A 20,937-nucleotide genomic window follows, 5' to 3' on the forward strand; every position below is an offset into this window, starting at 1 on the left:
GACACTATGTGTTTAAATGGCTATAACTCTCACATAGTTATTTCTGTATTGACGTAAAACCTACTCATATTAAAGCTGAGACAAGACACTTTAATGTAGTAGCCAAGATTTTATTTCAGACTGGACGTACTGAAGTTCTGACCTCTGCATGCATCTCCCCACAACCCTTTCACTATTAAATACCTCAGCACCTCTGAGTTTCTGTGTCTGCTTCTGTGTCCACTTATTTAAAACACAATGAACACTCTGGCCAATATGGACTCAGCAGAAACACAGGGCGCTTGATGGTCATCAAGATAGAGTCCTCCATCTATGCAGACAATAGGATACCAGCCTCAGAGAATGGGTGGGACGAGACCTCTCTTCAGGGTGTTTTTGCTCATGGGTTAGCTGCGAATATAAAGGATGAATGAGCGGCTCGAGACAAGACAGATTGATTCCCTTGATTCCCTAATCTCACTTGTGCATATTTCACAACCATTTTTTGTTCATTCAACTATTTAAATATATGTAAAGTGCACAATGTATGTGTTGTTAATGAACTAATTAGGCTGTATTGACTTTATGAATTTAACTAAATTTAACTCAAAAATAAAAAAATTGTTGACTTTACATGAAACAAATATGTCAAGCTTACAAGGGAATGGTGTTTGTGTCAAGCGAATTAACACGCCATATAATAATTATTTTTCATTGGATCCCTTGTATGACGTACTCTAGTGATGACTGGATCCCAAAGAACTTAAAAACGGGCACCCAGTTGAAAGACATTCGCGGTCAAAAGGCAAAGGGGCAACTTTGAAAAGAAAAAAAAAATGCACTGAGACAGAAATGTTGCTGCCATCTCATGGTTCTGTATCGGTGTTGCAGTCTCTTATCTTAGTTTACCCATCCAACTGTGTTGCAAATATTTCGGGGAGATATTGCACACAAAGTTCCATTTCTATGTTTTTATTTCATTTGGTAATGACACAGATTCCTGACTCATTTATTCCAAGACTGCAAAACATTCAGAGCTATAACAGTATACATACGTGACACTGAACTCAGCTGTAAAGTCTGCCTGTTAATGAAGTCATGACTGCTAGACTAGACAGCCAAGACCTAAGCGCAAAGCCATCAGTCATCCAGGGCATGGCCATATTACCTCACCACCTCTCCCCACCTCTCCCCAGTCTCCCTCTGCTGGCCCAAATACATGCAGATGCCAGAAATCTGCATGTTTAACACTGACTATCGTGCACGTTTTTCATACTCTTATCTTTGCCCAAATGTTGCATAATGATTGTAGAAACTGTGTGACTGTGAAAACCTCCGATCATTTGGTTAATTGTGATCTAAGACAGGACAAAAAAACAAAACAAAAAACAGTATGTTAATGGACTTGCATCTTGGCCTGCCTGTACCCTGTCTTTATGAGGATGCACATACTTTGGAGGAGATGTTGTGATGTCTGTCTAGGCTGAGTGATGGTCATTTCATTGTTGGTACAGTTGGGATCACTTTTTTTCTTTCATCTATTTATTTTTTTGTGTGAATATATTTTATTGGCATTTTGGTAGTCATCACAAAACATTACAGAAAAGTACAATGACATGAAATGCTTCTACTATGTCCATCCCACACAACACCTCCCTTTAAACCCTTAGGGCTCTTAATCTTAAGGAACTGTGCTGACAGTTTTGATAACCATGATTAATAGCAAAAACAGAAAACAACTAACAATAATACAAAAGTAGAGTATATTACAGAGAAAATAAATAAATTTAATAAAGAGAGAAAAGGAAAGTAAGAACAAAGTGTAGTGTGTATGTGTACAAATATAAAAGCAGTAATACCAAATGCCAGTGAATTTTCTGTCAAATAACTTATTGATTAATTGATTATCCCTAATTGCTTCAGCTCTACTTGTAAATATTGTCGTGTAGTTTAACTCATAACAAAGCATCACATTTTATTAGCTCTCGTTACAATCTGCAACGTTTAATTTAAAGTAAATAGCAACTAAAACTGTGAATTAGATATGGTGGGGTAAAAAGTAGTACTTTCCTCTGAAATGCAGTGGAGAAGTATGGAAACACAATACACAGGTAAAGTATAAGTACCTCAAAGTTGCACTTGAGTACAGTATTTGAGTACATGTACTTAGTTACCTTAAATGTCTGTTGACATGAGTGAGTACAGGAATTGGTCCAAGTGAAGCCCGATTTATAAAGACAACTATACACAGGAGAGAGTAAGACAGATACGAGAAACAGGCGACACCATCAACACCTCTTCTCTTTGGCACGTCTTCAAGTTGAAATCAAGTAATGTGGTCCTCCAGCGCCCCCTATCGTTTAGTATGCCTTCGGGGCTGAACCAATCAGAGCCAAGTTTGCTGACGGAGTCTTAAATCACGGGAAAACATCCCCGCCACTGATTGGTCACCTCACTCCTCGCACCGCGCTACACAGGAGTCTTGCCAGGGAACGAGGAGGGAGGGGATATTTTAATGGCCGTCAGTTGCACTACAAAATGCAAGAAGTCGGGATTATCCGCTATATTTAGACTATACTAGCTATCGGTGCGTGTGTGTTGCTTTTCTTTGCTGACGAGCATTGCTCTGGGGACATTATCGGGCTAGAGATGTGTTTCTAGTGTTGTTTCTACTGCGTTGAACGGACTTTACCCGCTTGATTTGTGCGCTAGGCCTAGCCGGCTGGCTAAAAAACAAGCGGACGGTTAGCTAGTCGCCGGAGTTGAAAGGTAACAGTGAGTACTGCTACTCCCTTTGTACTCACGACGATTTTAAACTTTCATCTCTGCATTCAAATGTTCGTGTGAAATGACTTATAATATGTTTAAATGCAAGATTTACGACATTTTGTGCATGTGTTGGATGTAAACAGGGGGCTAACGTTAGCATAGTTTAGCAGTGTTGAAGCTAACGGCTAACTTTATAGTAACTTTACAAGCTGGAGCAGGCCTAGCTAGAGTTAACAGACGCAGATGAGTTACCTCTTAACTCAGCGTGATGTTAGATAACGCAATTGAGTCCAAGTTTTACTAAAGTTAATCCAAGTAACTGTAGCTTCCTGTCGTATTGCGCACATACGACGGATAATATTTGACAGATAAGCTGCTTGATCTAGCCATGCTAACCAATAGTTGACACATGACTGAAGAGCTAACGCCAAGTTAAATAACACAATCTTCCAAGTGCTATTGTTAAAGCACACGGGTCTTTCTTCTGCTTGCATTAAAACGCGGTACAAACGTGTCGCTGTATTAGTAACGTTACATTTAACGTTACGATTAGACACATATTGGTTGAGCTATGTGTTAATGTACTTGAGTTGTATGTTAAATAATGAATGTTTTCTGGATCTTTCCACAGGGAATATGTAACATAAAACATCCGACATGACATCCAGATTCGGTAAAACGTACAACCGCAAGGGAGGGGAGGCTAATTCGAAATTTGAAGAGGTCTTCTCCAATAAAAGGCCGACACTGACCACCAAATGGGGTGAGACCACCTATAAGGCTCAGTTGGGGGCCAAAAGGCCTCTGCTAAAATCTGACGTTTCTGAGCTTCCCAAGAGGCCCAGGCTTGAGGATAGTGACAGTGAAGAAGACCCATTTGGGTTTGACAGTGATGATGAGTCCAAGACTGTGACCTCTCAGAGTGTGTCACAGTTTAAAGTCAATGAAGGGGATGTGACAAAGACGGCCGCAGTGCAGGGCAGCGGGACAGCCGCCGTTGTGACTTCTGCACATGGCTCCACAAGCTCAACAGAAGCTGTTAAAGGTAAGTAATCAATATGCAGTCTAGACTAATGTTTCTCTGCCTGTAAAGTATGCCCCTGATTATCTTATGCCACAACAGTTCATTTACTATTTGTAGTCTACCTTTCATTTCATAACCTATCTCTGATAGTATCCATTAGTTATTTAGTTGTAATGTCAGCTTTTTGATGTGACCATCTGTAATTTTCTTCTCCGTTCACAGGCAAGCAAACATTTGAAGAGAAGGTTGTTAAAAATAGCCAGTCCTGGTACAAAAGTACATCAGATAGCAACCAGAAACCTGCATGCGTGGCCTCTTCCTCAAACACAGTCCCATCTGGTCAGAACTTCTCAGCGTTCCAGAGGCCCATCTCTTCCTCTCCAAATATAGACACCTCCCTTAAACTGTCCACTGATGCACCAGGTGGTAGCAGAGACTTCCAAACGTCCTCCTCTTATGATGGACTGCCATCAGAAGAGATGCAAAGTGCTGAGCTAGAGCCTCCCACAGAACCTCCACCAGAACCTGTGGACAACATTCCCCCATCCCCATTTACTCTAAGGGCCTCTAACTGCAAGAAATACCAGCGGCCAAACCGGCCTAGCAAAACATCCTCTGAACCTGCTGAAAACAACAGCACCAAGCCCACTGAAACAGCGAGTGCCCAAGATAAACCCAACAGTGTCCTTTCTGCTAGTGCAAGTAGTACTGCTGCCAGTGCTAAAACAGCAGCCAAGCCCGCAGGCAGGGGTGGTGGAAGGGTACGGGACTACACAGTTCTGCACCCTTCCTGTCTATCAGTGTGCAACGTCACCATCCAGGACTCAATTGAGCGGAGCACTGATGATCTGATCACCCCAGCTGCCCCTGCTGACCTTGGAGTGGCGGGCCAGATGAAGAAGAAGTCAGACGCCCCACCACCCAAATCTACCAGGTCTGTGTACTTAAACAGTCTGTTAGGGATATTACTAAAAAGTTGTTTTCAAAATTGAATAGAAATTTGATTTAAAAAAATTTATCAATTATATTTTTTAGTTTTCAGATTTTTTGAGTCTTGTGTTTGTCAGGCATGAAGTATTGAGATTTCTAGCATCATGCATACACAATGAAATGGGCCAGCCAAAAATGATGAACGTCACTTCTGTGTTGTACTTCACTATGCGCTTATCCAAACACACTTTATAACAGTGTGGCTTTGAACACCCTGACTTAAACTTCACTGGAACCTCCATTAGGACTGGATGATGTCAAGTAAAAGTTGTTCAGACACTGAGGAGCAAAATGCTCACTGTATTATAACTATAGGCCTCATTATAGATGTCTGAAAGGAAACAATCTGTCTCTAAAGTTATGCTATCTCTACATTTACAAAATGGACACAACGTGGAAGTATGATTCAGGTAGTATAAAGACTTTTATTCTGAAGGCTTATGATTTATTTGGAGGTGTTACCTGCTCAGTCACTGCTCAATAATAGTTTGAATGTTGTACACTTTTGTACTGCTTTTCTTAGTCAGGTCAGTTTAAAATCTAACAGGAAATGAGCAGAATGGCAAAGTTAGGCTTTGGTTTGTTGGATGAACTAAGTCTTCTGACTGAAACCTAATTCAGAGTGGAAGAAGTGAAGAACGCAGAAGTTAGCACAAGTGTGTATGCATCCAGGTGGGTATAGTAGAGTATTGCATATGATCCCACATCATCCACCATGACTAAAGTGTTTTCAATATCAGATGTTGTCTAGGTCAACTGTTTGGAAACATTTTGATGTAGCATTTTTGGTCCGTTAAGTGTGATGCTTTAGTGGGTTCTAAAGACTGACATTTTGTTGTCTTCCCTTGTAACTGTTGTCCGACTTTGAAAAACTTCTCTGTTCGCTCAGTTATCCAAAAGTTTGGGCGCCTACTTCTGGATCCTGTTTTGTTTTATTTGTTTAGCTTCAAGGTGTGCTTTTTGTGGTTCCTTTCCTCCTCCAGATTTTCATTCTTTCCCACATACTCAGTAAAAAGCAGCAACACTACAAACATGCCAAAACAAATCATCTCATTTTATCTTTCAAGGTACAGACCCACCCAGACAAAGACCAAGAAAACCAAGGCTGAGACCAAGCTAGAGTTCTTTGGCTTTGAGGACAAAGAGGACCAGGAAGGTGAGGAGGGGTCAGAAGGTGGTGTAGCAGGCAAGAGTAGTTACAAGATCAAGTACTTTGGCTTTGATGACCTGAGTGAGAGTGACAGCGATGATGAGAGCTCTCAGGCCAAAGAGAAGAAAGCCAAGAAGGCAGCTGCAGCCTTGGCCGCTCTGAGCTCCAGTGTGGACAGCCCTCATACCAGCGACTCTCAGGATAGCCAGGCCAGCAGCAATACAGGTGAGCTGGCCTTTATGTTAAGGAGACGAAAAACAGATTTGAAATTGTGATTGAAATTTGTGGCATGACCTACATAAGCTTCTATTCTACTTTTTTTTTTTTTAAATTGGGAGTGCTGGGATGACCCTGTGTAGGTCATGTTCAGTCCATTTACATACTGATGAAGTTTCTCCAACAGATGCTTTTGACTTCTCTGATGACTCCAGTCCTGGTGGCACTGAGGGGCAGAAAGGTCGCTCAGGGAAGCAGAGTGACAAATCCAAGGACATTGGCAGTGGACTCAAAAAAATCTTCAGTGGACCCAAAAAGGTATACGAGTATGCCAGAAAATTGTCTGAGTCTGCCCTGCTTTCAGTCAAAAGTAATTTTTGTCCTCTATAACAAGTTTCTTTGAGTAATTACACCTTAGACTTCTTGTTTTGTAATTAAACAAACCATGAAACTGAGGAGGCAGGAATCTCATGACCCTTTCAGACTGACGGAGGTTCAACAGTTGTCTGTGATCATTATGAACAAGTCAAGGTGAGTTATGTAACCTGCCTTAATGACCTTCCTGCCGACCAGGGTTGAACTTGGGGTCTGACGCAGCTAGACTTGGAGCAGCCATTTCCTTTAACGTTATTGATTTTTAAATGGTAATTATGGAGTGGAATTCCCAGCTCGTCTAAAAATAGACCGAGATACTGGGAAAGAGCAGAGACAAATGGAGCAAGTAGGCGGGAAAGAAGCTCAAGTGAAACCTAAATTTATTTTGTTGTAATTCTGTGATTCAGCAGTAATGTGTGCTAGACCTACAGTTGCATACTTGAGGCACTGAATTGTGATGCCAAGGGATTAATCTGTGACAACGGTCTTACATGAATGGGGTAAGTGTGTGCTCAGTTGCACGCACAGTATAGTCTTCCATTATTAAGGGGGCTTTGAGTATTACCTCTTGGTCAGGCCTATATTTTTCTGAATAACTCAGCTTTGATTTGTGGTATTTTGTGTAATGCCCACATTTGCTCTTTTTATCTGAATTATGTTTTGCAGTGGCTTTGGGTTATTTGTGGTCTGTCTTCCTAATTCTGTGTGTTTTAGTGTTTCTATCGTCAGCAAAACTCCAAACATTGTCTCTGTGATATCTAATTGAGTCACACAATGTGTCATTTTCAGGAAATGTTTTTTGCTGCTTGGGGACTGTTGTGGTCCACACTGAGGCTGCTGTTGTCTCAGTCTATCATTATGATTGCAGTATGCATTATGTATGTGCTCAGTTGTACTAATTCACAATAGTAACTTAAGCTTTAACATGGAAGTTTCCATATTGTGTTTTTTCCTGTAGGTACTTTGAGCTTGAGGTGTTTGAAGATTTTTATCACGATATTTGTTATCCATCAGTAAATGAACCCATGTACATTGAACATGAACGTCATATCAGGTATTATGTTCTGTCTCTGTTTAGCCAACTGGGTAATCTTTAAATTCTTTGTTCCAGTCGCCTGCTAAAGCTGTGTACAACGCTCGCCACTGGAACCAACCTGAGCCAGAAGAGATGCCTGTGCCTCCGCTTTCTCGATCTCAAACTGCTCCAGTAAGATATCACTCACTTTGTCGTTGTAGTTGTTGTGTCTAGCTTTATTGTGTTTTTTAGCAAACTAATCACAAGCCAACTTGGTTGCTACCGAGCTCAAAGGGTTAATTTTGTAATGTTAAAAGTTATTGTGTGAAATGCGTACATATTTTGTGCTCAAAGCAGGCAAGCAATATTACAAGGTATTATGTATAGCAAATGCTATTAACTAGTACCATTTATTTTCAGAATTCCCCAGTCCCTATTGTCCACAATCCAGGATATTGTTTATTGGTCTTATAGTAGTCTGTATTAATTACTCTTCACATTGAAGTCAACCAGGGTTTACGTGTATATTCTGTGTTGAATTCCCCCCATGGAAATAAATGTTTGTTCAGAGTTGTTGTTAACTTTGCACTACTACCTCATCTGACATCTGTTAACAACACTTATTAAAGACTTGTGTGCTTAACAGACTATTCAGCTGTGGTAAATCGTGCGGACATGTCATTAAACAGATTTTGTTGCTTTGGTATGAGTCCCATTTCTCCGCCTCTTAATTCCTCAGGCCATTTTATCGAGCAGCAGCAAGGACAGCAACTCCCATAAAGATGATGGCTTGTTCAAAGCCCCTCCACCTCCTCCCAAAGTCATTAAGTCAGAGACCATCCCCACGCGACCCAACCAGGATATTGTCACAGCGCTCAAATGCAGGAAGGAGCACAAGGAGGTGAGTGTGGAGAGCACAGATGTTTTTAGATGTGTGCTGAACAACAGAGGGGTGAGGACGCACTCTCTTCTGCAGCTGAATGTTTGTTTGTGTTCACTTTTCACTGCATTAGTTTGTATGCTGCTATGAAGTAATCTGCCTTTTTCATACTCGGCAAAGCTGCTCTGATGCAGGATATACAGTGAAAGCATAGCTTTGAAGCTTGATGTCAAGCTTACCATTGTTTATTTGAACCCCTGCGTGGGTTGAAGGCAGCAGTGAGTACTGTTGCTGTTAATTTAAACTCCCCGACAGCTTGTGTCATTTACAGATGGGCTTTCTAGCCCCAGATCAATCTGGTAGCCACAGATCCCCTGAGGTAAAATTGTTTTAGCTAAGCAGTCACTACATACTGGTGTTGTCTTAAGCTGAGGTCCTCCCTCCTGTGTCATGCTGAGTGCACACACAACACGACTGTTGATATTGGTAAACACACAGAGTCAACTGCTGATCAGGCCCCAACTTCACATGCTGAGCTGATTGATGAAGGATATTAGCACAGTCAGCTATCGCTGGTAATGGAACCAGCAGAGAGGAATTTAACAATGAGAGCATTTCTCTCACTGTGTTTGTGTATGTGTGTTTGTGTGAGTTGATTATATCTCTGGACAAATGCACTGCTTCCCAATTAACTGTAATTAACCTTCTCTTTCCACCAGCTGTACACAGTGGTGCAGCATGTGAAACACTTCAATGACGTGGTGGAGTTTGGAGAGAATCAGGAGTTCACAGATGACTTTGAGTACCTGGAGACAGGGCTGAAGAGCAGTCAGCCACTCAACACAAGATGCCTTAGGTAAGTGGGGAAAAAAACACTTGGTGCTGCCTTTTTTGTGGCATTTTACACACTTAGATGCTATAAGTCTGTGCTGACAAATTTTTTTTCTAGTGGCTGACTTCTGAGTACCTTGCTAAATTGATTGAATGGTAAAAGTGCTTGTCACTTAGCAGTTGTTCAAGTCAGTAAGTATTGGCCTATTTATAAAGCAGTTGGAGAAACTGCTTTAGTTGATCAAAGCTTTATAATTTGTGCAACAGTCGTCCTTAATGAAAGTAAACACAACAATAATTACTATGCTATCACAGAGCAGCAGGAGGTAGTAATACCAATGAATACAGAGGGATCCAAATGTTTGAGACCACCAGTGAAAATACTTGCATTTTGCAGTTAATTTTTTACTGTAATTCTATTTTTGCATTACGATTGATAATATCAGTTTGACAGTTGGAGGGAAAAGTTGAGTCACAAATGTACAATGACTTTCAGAACATTTTTCTTGGTGCTTCCTCTGTTTTCTTTAATGCACCAAGCTGACATGGATCCCACGAATTTGTGCAAAACCTGATGACCCATCTTACCCCACCAAGATTGAACAAAGTTCCAATGAGAAGACAAAGCACCCCTTTACTTGAATATTCCCACCACCTAGTTTCACTGTGGTATCATTCTCTCCCGTGCTTTTCTCCTTACACCCTTCTGTTACAGCCATAAATCTCCAACTTGGATTCATCAGCAAATGGGACTTTTTCCAGCCTTCCTCAGTGAACTGCTGGTAATTCTTAGCCTACCCCAAACATTTGGTCTTGTTTTCCTTCCTGAGTGGTTTAGAAACTGCCACTTGTCTTCTGGGACTGCTACGTGGCAGCGTTCTTTTGACATTTATCAAATTTTAAAAACTTTTTTTCCCAGGTTTAAATGAAAATATTTGTGGGTTTCAATGTGGTTTCAGACTTTTGGACCCCACTATATTTTAATACTTTTTTTTTGCTTTACTTCAGAAAGTCTTTACATACAATATCACCATGACAGTCACAGATTTTGATGCAGAATCCTCTTCTTTTATTCTTGTGGTGTAATTAGATCTTAGATCTGTTTAGCTGTATTTTCCTTCAGAATAAAGGGTAAAAATTAAAGATTATTTTTTGAATCAACATTTAAAAAAATACGGGACTATCAAAATAGAAAATGAGACACTGTGTACCCATATTTTGCCTTCCTCTCCGCTCTGTTTATATGTCTTGCTTTCATTTCCACTATCTGTTGGGTTAATATGGCAAGATAAAATGTGTTTTTTTGTAGTCTGATAAAGCATACAACCATTCTGTTGAGAAAATGGAGTGTACTCAGGAGAGACAACCTTGGCTTCAGAAAAAGCTGCAGGGAGTTCAGCCTCCTTCGGGATGTTTTTCAGTCTTAAGATATACTGAGAGAAGAGGGTGAAAAGACGAGTAGAAACACAAAAAAAGAACGTGTTGGAGATGCAAATCATAAATGGTGATAGGGATTTGGAAATAGGCTGTTCCACATTCTGTCTCATTTATCTTAGTTTTTAGCACAAGACTGGTAAATATTTGACCCACCTTATCTGTGATCCTCCCTTTCTTTCTCTCTCTCCATCTTCCTCTGACTGCTCTAGTATAATCAGCCTGGCCACGAGGTGTGCCATGCCCAGTTTCAGGATGCACCTGCGGGCCAGGGGGAAAGTGGCACAGGTCTTCAAAATGCTTAGCGATGCACCACAACACCCGGTCAGTAAAACTCTTCTCCTGCCTTCTTTTCCGGTTTCACTTTGTCATCGCCCCCAAAAACTTCATGTGGTAATATGTTTACCACTTCCGAATGATTAATGGTTTTGTTGTTCACTTTTTGATAGATGATAATGTATTTAATTCCATCTATCACCATCTATATAAGGTTCAGTTCCAAAGTCTTAAATCAGGTAGTTTGAATCATGAGCCTAAGCTGCTGCTAAACTAATGAGTGACCTAAAAGTAACAAATGTGAAGGGAGATCCCACCATCTGTAATAAGGCGACCTCAGATTTTAAAGTGACTCGTAATTTGACGATTACCAACGCAGTTATTTCAGTAAATAATCCTCAGTGTGTTTGTCAATGCAATACTTTGTTGCTAAATTGTCAATAGAAGCTAAGGTAATGTGTGTACTGCAAAGCAGCTTTATAGAAACAGGATTACATTTAATCTGAAGAGGGGGATGTTTGTTTTTAATATCTAGATTCAACACTTTCAATGAATTATTGTATTCACGTTTAAGCCTTGAAGTTTCAGTCTTCCTACATGTGTAACCTTTTCTTTGAGCACAGTGCTTTGAGTGAGAACTTTCCTTAGTTTTACATTCATATACTTAACTGTTTGTCAGCCTCCAAGCTAATTTTCCTGACTTAGATAATGCTCCAGTAATATGACATATATTTAGATTTTTCCCAGTGGTACAGGAAGGTGAAACCATCGACCACCTTAGATGACCTTGTCTCACCTCCGTATGCTCTACACCACTTTGCTAAAGCTGACCTCTTATTCTACCAGAACCTTGCTTTGTGCACGGCTGCCCTGATGTACATTCTGAGTCGGGATCGTCTTAACATGGATCTGGATAGAGCATGTCTGGAGCTAATGATCAAGCTGCTGGAGCTGGACCAGGACTACTCAGCCCACCAGGATCAGCTCACTGCAAAGGAGGTGGCAAAGGTCAAGGAGAAGATCAGGAAGCTGTGTGAGACTGTGCACAATAAGCATCTGGACCTGGAAAACATCACGGTGCGTTGTCCTTGAATAATGAAACACTCGTAATAAAAAAGCTTCACCTCTGATGCACCTTGCTTGAAACAAAAGACCACTTTCTCTGAATCTTTTTTTTTCTAAATGGTTCTTTTTTTAACAAGCAAAACTTCATTTTTTTATTTTGTCAAATTTGATGGGAAGTAGGAAGGATGTTACCATTTCAGATTATTCTGTTGAACTGCACTCATCTTTTTCATTTCACAAAGTAATTGCTCCAACAAAGGCATTAGTTTCTCTGCATGTCCTTGTTATGTTGCATTGATGGCACTATTCACATTTGGAGCTTTATATTCCTTTTCAGCCATCTTGTGAATAGTTAGGAGAATTGAATTATATTTTAAGTCTAGACTTTAATTACCAAATAATCAGCTTGTATTACATGAATCAGGGCAATGTTATCAATTATCAAGCTGTGCTAATGTTCTCATTGCAGTCTTAGATTACAGGTTCCCCAGTGGGACTAACAGAGTAATGCCAAATAAAGAAGTGAAGAAAGATACTGTAAAAATATTGAAGATTTTACATGTGTTTTTTCTGTGGCAGACGGGCCACCTTGCCATGGAGACACTGCTCTCTCTAACCTCTAAGAGAGCCGGAGATTGGTTCAAGGAAGAACTGCGACTACTGGGAGGTTTGGACCATATTGTAGACAAAGGTGGGTGTCTGGGATGCTACCATACTTATTTTAAAGTGAGCAGTTTAGAAGTCTCTATACTAGTATATGTGTGGTTTGCAAGGAACTGGTCAGATCCAAGGTTACATTTTAGAGCTGGTGACTTTCAGGTAGCTCCCAGGATGCGTAATAGTTATGAACCTTGTGCGTGTTTGTGTTGCCACAGTGAAAGAGTGTGTGCAGAACCTGAGCCAAGAGGACGACAAGGAGAACCTTGTGGCGTCTTTATGGGGGGCTGAGAGGTGTCTGAGAGTGCTTGAAAGTGTAAGTAGTGCTCTGTTTCACTGAGCTCTCTTTCATCAAAGTCATACAAGAGTGGCACTCAAGGACATGAGTAATTGAGCACCGAATGCTTTTATTGTCTCTTATCAACCATCTCATTTGAAATATCATTGATCAAAAGTTTGAACCAAACACAAAAGTGTATCCCCTCCTTTTTGAGTTTTTTTTTTTTTTTTTGTACTCCTTTTTGAGCCTTTCACTGTACTTTCCCCTCTATTGATTTTATTTCTCTTTCATCTCCTGCCAACAGGTGACAGTGCAGAACCCAGAGAACCAGGGTTACTTGATTGCCTACAAAGACTCACAACTCATTGTCTCCTCTGCCAGGTGAGCACCAGATATGCCTTGGAGCTATTATTGACTGGACACGGACACATACTGAGGCACAGGCTGTTAAAGTTCATTCACTTTGCCTTTGTACTTTTTGTAGCACCACTGTACCCATCACATTAAACCATTTCCTCGGGAGTGTTGCAGTCTGTTACAATTACTTTGACAAGATCTTCACCTTATTGAAGCAAAGTAATAATTAGGAATTCTTGCTAAAGTTGGATCTTATCTTTAACCACTGATTAAGCTTGGATTAATAGCTTGTATTGGTTGACAAACAATAGCAGTCAGAACTGTGTAGTATAAATGTAATCGTGTCTTTTTGAATCTCCTTGCTCTTCTTTGTTTACGTTCATCTCTCCCTCCTCTCTCCTTCACCCCCGTAATTGTGTCCTTTAAAACGTCCCTCATCTCTGCAATGTTTACCTTTCTCTCATCAGTTTTTCTTTCTTTCCTCAGAGCTTTGTGGTACTGTGAGGATATGATCCAGAGGTACAGCAGGGCATTAAACAACAGCTCCCTGTCATCGTCTAGTGCAACGCTGCCCCACTGCAGCTTCAGTAATGTGGGCAAGGCAGTGGAGGACTGTATGAGGGCTGTCATAGGAGTGCTGCTCAACCTTACTCATGACAATGGTATTCTCATTTAAAACCTTGTGTTTTGCATTTGCCTTAATTCAGCGTGTGTTGGTTTTAGCTGTAATATCTGGATAGAAAGTCAATTATTTATTCAGTAACATGGACTAGTGTTGATGTAATGCATAGCAATGAATACAAAGTATCATTATCATTATCTATGAATGTAGTCATACAGACTTCAACCATATCACTCAATATCAAGTTGGTATACAAATAGATTTCACCATGAAATGTAATATTCAGATGCTTAACAGGGAATTTGCTAATATCAGCAGAGGTTTATAATGATGTTATTTTTGTCTGCAGAGTGGGGAAGCACTAAAACAGGTGAGCAGGAACAGCTAATTGTAACTGCTCTGAATTGTGTCCTTCGAGTCCCACGCTACATCCCCCAGGAGCAGCGCTTTGACGTGCGAGTACTGGTAAGGCAGTCTTGAACAAAACAAAACACCTTATGATTGTTGAAAAGAGATTCACTGTCAACCTGTGTTTAATTTGAGTGTGTCTGTGCCTGTATGTGTCTTACTTGTGTATTCCCTTTTGTGTTCCAGGGCCTGGGTCTACTAATTAACCTTGTGGAGTACAGCTCCAGAAACCGCCACTGTCTGGTGGACATGGAATATAGTGTCGACAGCAGCTGCCTGGAAGACAGCCTGTTGCAGCCTGCTGACCCAACACAGTCCGACACAGCGGCAGAGTTAGCACCGCCAAGCACAGCTGAGACTCAGGGAGATGAAGCTGACAAGTCCAAGACCTCTGGTGCTCTAGCTGCACTTGTAAAGGTAGGAATTGCAGCAGGACTCATTAATAAATATTTTAGCACTGGTTGTGTTTTCTTTTTTCTCTTGGCAATAGGAGAGTTTTTTATGTTTTCTTTTGAAGTAAGGATGTGAGCAGAAACAGCAAATGATGAGCAGTCGACCCAGTGGTTCACCTGCTTTTGTCAGGGAGATGGTTCAGACATTGCTCTTGCAAATTGACAAATATGAATGATGACATATCACTGTATCATCATTTCAAATTTCCTCTCAGTGCGTACAATCATGAGCTGCTTCCTCCACTGCTTTCTAACTAAAATTCTGACGTTGTGTTCATTCACTCATGAGCAAGTGTATTTTGATGCACGCTCATTTGTGATTTGAGTTTCAAGGTGGAAATGTAATTTTATTTATGTTTTGCTTTATTATTGCTATTATTTGAACCAAAGTTTTTGCCCAAATAACAAGTGAAAAGTTGTTTTAAAGCCTGAAATGACCCTCTGAGAATGAATTGGGGATTAACTTTGAAATTACTTTTCACTGTAAGACCTTGAGGCTTGTTTCAGATTATTTGGTATACCCAGTCTGTTACTGACCTTGCACTTAAGAAGTGCCTTGGCTAGCTTGCTTAATTGTTACTCCTTTTATTTCCTTTAAATTATTCAAGATCTGCTTTTTTCCTGCTCTCAGTTTAAGTTTCTATTTGGAGATGACATGTGTTTATTTCTCTTTAAATCCTAGCTCTTTCTTGAGAGGGAGCGTGCTGCCATCCTGGCTGAGGCTAAGACTGACGACCTCATCAGCGAGGCGCCCAAGCCGGCACTGGACCAAAGTGGCGAGTGGCAGGAGACGTCGGGAGAGATCCAGTGGGTGGAAGCTGAGAACAACGACAGCCAAACTGAGAAGAAAGAGGAGGAGGATGAAGAGTTGGACTTAAATAAAGGTAGGCATTTGTGTATGTCTGAAGTCGTGTTCGTCTGAAAGTAAGAGGAGCCGTTTCTAGCTCGCACTGAAATCATAATCTTGATAAATGTGGTTAATGTTGCAGTAATGATTACTGCATTACAACAGCTAATTCCCTAAGCTAATTAGGGTTGGAGTAAGAAGAGTATATGCATTTGGAGGCAGCATGGCAGGGTTCATGTCCACAAAATTGTATCATTGTAACACTGCATTACAAAGCCTTTAAATGGAGTATACACCCACTAGAGCAGCAAAAAGTAGTGATGGACAAAAAATAAACCAACAACTATTCATTTTTCAAGCAAAGTTTACCAAACATTACCAAGTCCCAGTTTCTCAACTGACATTTTTCACCATTTTCTGACTTTTTTATAAATCAAACAATTAATTGAGGAAGTAATCAGCTGATTAATCTATAATAGGGATGTCACAAGAACTGATAACCTAAGTACCAAGTCAAGTTATACACAACCAAAAGCCAGTATGCAGTTGGTGCCACAGAGCATTTCAAATGAAATTAGGAAACACCTCAAACTTATTTAAAGAGCTCAAAGATGTACATTAAGATCTGGACACGGAATTCAGGTTGAGTTTAACATTGTCTAAATGTAGCTACAAACGTTTCCAACCAAAATTTGTATATATGCAGCAGTTCCCACTATGAATTTGAAACCCTCCTCTCCCAGAGAAGCAGTATGTGTAACTGTAATAGTGAATCGTTTCTTTCTCCCTTGTGTTTGCCGTAGCTCTGCAGCATGCAGGCAAGCATATGGAGGACAGCATTGTTGCTTCCTACACCGCTCTGCTGCTGGGATGTCTCTGCCAGGGCAGCCAGGTGAGAATATCTGACACAAACACGCACAGGCACAATATGACTGGAGATGCTTTGCTACACAAAAATATTCATGTTGTTGCTCACCCACCTTTCTGTCCCCCTCAGATAAATGTGACTACTGTGAGAAAGAATCTACCTAAAGGGGATTTCTCCATCATGACAGAAATGCTGAAGAAATTCTTGAGTTTCATGAACCTCACTGTGAGTATGATTGTCAGGATCTTCTGTCATCAGTTTTGCATGATAATGCTGACACTATTAAGATTAATTATGTTGTAAGCAACTACAGACATACAAAAACGTGCTGAATATTAGAATTATACGGTAGCATCAAATAACATGGATTTTCTCTCTGAAAGACAAGCCATCATTTTCAGCTGATAGAAACGCTGAAAACACTTTCCTGAGAGGTATTTTTTGTTAACATCTTAAAGTGTTGATGTGATCATTAGCTCCAGGCAAATTGCATTGAATTTACAAAAAAACATTTAATTGGACCCATTGAGGACCCATTTGTGCAGTGGTGTGACTTGGATCAGATGAATTTTTTTTGAGGACTAGTGATTCTGTACACTGCGGCATTCCCCTTTTAACTTGAAATAATTGCGGCTGTAGCACTTTGTCAGCACCTTCATTCAGCTCCTTTCTGAGAAAATACTGGAATATGGATGAAATGGAAAACTTCTGTTTATCTCATCAAGTATAATGTCTTAATGACTGTAGAGCCAATATATATGACCAGCATATAAAAAGACTTCTGTTTCGCTCTGAAAGCACTTGCGTAGCCTCTAGTTAACTTTTGTAAAGTGTTATCAATTAAATCTGATTCTTGTGTGTCCAAGCAGCACAGCTGCTGACAACAAGCAGTGATATGAAGGGTAATTTAAAAATAATTCAAGCATTAATATTAAACTGAACAGTTACACAGTTACAGATGTGGGCATTTTGCAGCAGCTTTGAATGTGACTCATCCTGTCAGAACTGGAGATGTGAACCATCTGTTATAAATATCGCCTTTTCAAGAGAACAGAAGCTCCAACGTCCTCAAAAAACCTCAGTCTGTGCAACCTCACAAGTACAGTAGCACGTCTTTGCACCCTCACACTCCTTTTTGATTCTCTTTTTCTCCACACAGTGTGCAATGGGCTCCACAGGACAGAAGTCCATCTCGCGGGTCATCGACTACCTGGAGCACTGTTAACAGACGGCCAGACAGCGGACTCACATTCTGACTGCACATGAAAGGGATCCCAGGCTGTTCTGGTTGCCCCCCTACCTGACAGGAGCAACAAGGGGTCAACAAGGACTCTCAGCAGCATTCCCTTGACTTCACCTGATCACCCAGTGCTGTGATCATTCTGCGTTTTCACCAAGAAAGGCGCACCCTGATGTGCGTTAGAACACACAAAATACAAAAGTTCCACTCCCTCTCTGGAGCACAGCCTGAACCAAAGCCCTGCTAGCTGACAGACATGCTGAATCCTTCAGTTCTGTTCAACTATTGCCACAGTTAGTCAGATCAACTTGAAAGGTTTGAGATTCATCCTCAGGTAACTGGGAATCAGGCAGAGGCTTGGCTAAGTCTGGCAGGTTTCAGAATACTCTGGGGAATGTCAAATATAAGATGGACTCGAAGCAGACCTCCTCTCTTGAAACGTCCTAGAAGGTTTAACAGGCCGCTAAAGTCGAGTCTCCTGTCCGCTGTCAGGTCTTGATTCCTGGTCGCTTAGCCGGGATATGAACTTCTGAATCAAATTTTATGGATCATTACATTTTAATCTCTGCTTATCCATGTCAAAGCCAAGGGTGAAATCATTGATTAGCATGAGAAACAATCATTTTCATGGATGTTAGAATGGCACCTCTATTTGTAAACCTGTGTGGAATGATTTTGAATGCGTACATCCATTTACTGACATGTTTGCAGTTGGCTTGAATGTTTAAGGGAAAGAGTATTTTTAAGCTTTGATTTTTATGTTCTCACCGTGCCCAAAATGGGCACAGTGCGAGTTAGCGAGTCAGATAGGCATTCGCTGATATGTTTTTAGATTTTTCTTTTTCCTTGAGGGCATTTTTTTTTCCCCAACTCAAACCATGAATTACTTTTAAAGAAATCAGGGCTGCGTGAAAGGCTGCTTTGTTAGGATGTTCGTTCTTTGACTGATACTGGCACTTGGAAATTACACACTATTAATTTTGGATTTCCTTTTCACCCATGATCAATTTGCTTATATTTTAGTTTGTTTAGATTATTTAAATTTCAATTACCGTAATTCAACAATATGTAATTACAGTATGCATTTAACCTCACAAGTATAATGGCTGTGATGAATTACTCAAAAAAAATTATGGTTGTGCTTCCTTTTTAATTTTTAATGAAGTTAATTTTTAACGTATTTAATTTAATGCTTTCTCCTCCCCCTGTAAATGCAAAGTCTTTACCTCGTGAGATGCCATTTGTGGTCTAAAGTTTCACATCATGTTTCATTATAATATAACCCATGTGACACAGCCCAGTGGTTGGACACAGTACATGTATGAAGACAGATTTAATTGAAATGTGGTTTTGGCTTTAAACCACATGAAATTTCAACTAAACTTGCTGAATTGAATAAAAAAGGAAAAGTCATTTTTATGCTAATGTTAATTGATGTAGGGGGATTTCCTGATGCTTTCATGTTTCTGTATGTCCAGCCACATGTACCTTCATATTTTTACTATTTTTATTTTTAACTCATTGTGTCATCGTGTGTCTGCATTGGACAACACGCATTAAGCTCCCATTTATTTATTCTTTTGTGGTGTCATTTTACCTGTGATGATGCACCTGAACCTTCAAACAGCCTCCGTCTTGTACTGCTCACATGTACGATCACTGATTTGAATGACAGCCATACCTGTATAAGCAGATTAGATTTATCTGGTTTGTAGGGCTGCAGTGAACATGACTGCAACTGTTTACTGTTTATTACTTTGCAAATTCTGGTCTGTATGTAAATACTCCTGTACATAGCAGTTAATGGACATTTAAAATGCTTAGACTACTTTTTTCCCTGAAGCTGATATTTTTATTTTATACAATATTTCTGAGTTGTCATTTGGAGAAACACAAATCGCAGGAAGAGGAAAAAAAAAAATAGTTTGTACCGTTTCAAGGACATTGTCTTTGGTTACATGTAAATAGTTGTATCTCAAAATGAAAAAAAAAAAGTTGCTACTTTCATTATACTCCCTATGTGTTTTCTTTCTTTAACTGTTTGAACAACAGGAACGATTTTTTTCATTTCCAGTATTGTAAGTTGAACTTTTTTTATGCATTCAGAGCTACAGGAGGTGAATGCTACCAAACAAAAGTGATGTTTCCTTTTTAGTATTCATGTGTGTAGCAGCCGCTGAATGCTTAACTTTGTATTCCAGCTTGTGTCTGCCTGTAACCCTCCAAGGCTATAAGTGAAAGTGTGCATGTGTGTTTGTGTATGTGGCCCCTGTTTTTTTTTTTTTTTCCCCTCCAACCTTATCCCTGACAAACTGTCTGGGATGGAGTGAGAGTCCAAAGTGTGGTCGGTATACTTAACGGCACTCTGCGGTGACAGTTTGTGGACACGGCCCCTCAGCTTGACTGACTGCTGTATAATGGAAACAAAAGAGTCTTGTTGCAGTTGCTGAGAGTCAAACTTACAAATAGCCCAGGGAGCCTGGGGAATGTAGTAAAATACTATCTGGCAATGCTGATCATATGCAAGCAACAGCTGTGTCAACTATTGTACAACAAGCGGGGTACAAATGTTGGCTTTAAATCTGAAATGTCAGGATTTTACAAGACAGGGCAAAAAGTTCAGTAAACGGTGCACAAATAGCATTTAATTATTTCTTTATGTCTTGTTGCCTAACATACAAATATGAGTAGACTCGGGTGGTGGTGCAGATTTAAATTCAAAGAGCAAGAGTCTTGCATGTAGATGACAAGCACCTTTGCCTTTCATCCGCCTCTATACATTATATATGGCCGTTCTTCAGTTGTAGGCAGCCAAAAGCAGAGAGAGCATTCTCCCTGTGATGATCAGTGGCAGAGAAGTAGATGAGAGTAAACATGAGAAGGGGGGCGGGGGTGGGGGGCGGGAGTGCAGCGTTTCCATAGGTTAACGAGATTGATAGGATGTCCTCCACCAAGCGAGGATGTGAGGGAGGGCAGAGGGAAGAATGAGGGAGAAACAGATGCAGAGCACAGGGGATTAACGTTTCCCACCTGTCAATCAAAAGCCTCTGAAGCTGCACAGCCTGAGGAGGGAGGGGGGCTAAAAGTGAATTTTTCTGCTTCCCCAGCATCCATCCTTTCATCTCTGGCCACATTGTTCCCTGGCTCCACTCATTCATCCTCTGTCTCACCCCATCCCTGTGCGCATGCTGTTTTACTTTTC

At 40.5% G+C, this 20,937-nt stretch overlaps 1 protein-coding gene across 4 annotated transcripts; it reads left to right on the forward strand.

Moving 5' to 3' along the window:
• The first annotated feature begins 2,441 nt into the window (after positions 1-2,441).
• On the forward strand, positions 2,442-19,747 carry wapla (WAPL cohesin release factor a). 4 transcript variants are annotated; one of them, XM_071480228.1, is made up of 20 exons: positions 2,442-2,566; positions 3,380-3,793; positions 3,995-4,706; positions 5,830-6,137; positions 6,316-6,446; positions 7,615-7,710; positions 8,258-8,419; positions 9,118-9,254; positions 10,876-10,987; positions 11,786-12,016; positions 12,584-12,695; positions 12,880-12,977; positions 13,246-13,322; positions 13,785-13,960; positions 14,270-14,385; positions 14,515-14,745; positions 15,463-15,664; positions 16,431-16,519; positions 16,625-16,720; positions 17,655-19,747. In XM_071480228.1, the coding sequence occupies exons 2-20, from the start codon at positions 3,406-3,408 to the stop codon at positions 17,718-17,720; spliced, it is 3,540 nt and encodes a 1,179-aa protein (XP_071336329.1). In that variant the 5' UTR covers positions 2,442-2,566; positions 3,380-3,405; the 3' UTR covers positions 17,721-19,747. The 4 variants fall into 4 exon arrangements, with proteins under 4 accessions (XP_071336329.1, XP_071336328.1, XP_071336331.1 ...); XM_071480227.1 differs by having other exon boundaries at positions 2,451-2,748; XM_071480230.1 differs by lacking the exon at positions 2,442-2,566 and adding an exon at positions 2,608-2,748 and having other exon boundaries at positions 5,836-6,137.
• Positions 19,748-20,937: the final 1,190 nt, after the last annotated feature.

Source organism: Trachinotus anak, unplaced genomic scaffold (genome assembly GCF_046630095.1).
Source record: "Trachinotus anak isolate AG129_WGS33_773 ecotype Australia unplaced genomic scaffold, CSIRO_AGI_Tana_v1 ptg000007l, whole genome shotgun sequence".
Classification (NCBI taxonomy): domain Eukaryota; kingdom Metazoa; phylum Chordata; class Actinopteri; order Carangiformes; family Carangidae; genus Trachinotus; species Trachinotus anak.

Coding starts and splice junctions, on each gene's coding strand:
- wapla (XM_071480228.1), top strand. CDS start 3,406: ATGACATCCAGATTCGGTAAAACGTACAACCGCAAGGGAGGGGAGGCT. Junction 9,255..10,875: donor CTCAACACAAGATGCCTTAG/GTAAGTGGGGAA, acceptor TGACTGCTCTAG/TATAATCAGCCTGGCCACGA. Junction 16,721..17,654: donor TGAGTTTCATGAACCTCACT/GTGAGTATGATT, acceptor TTCTCCACACAG/TGTGCAATGGGCTCCACAGG.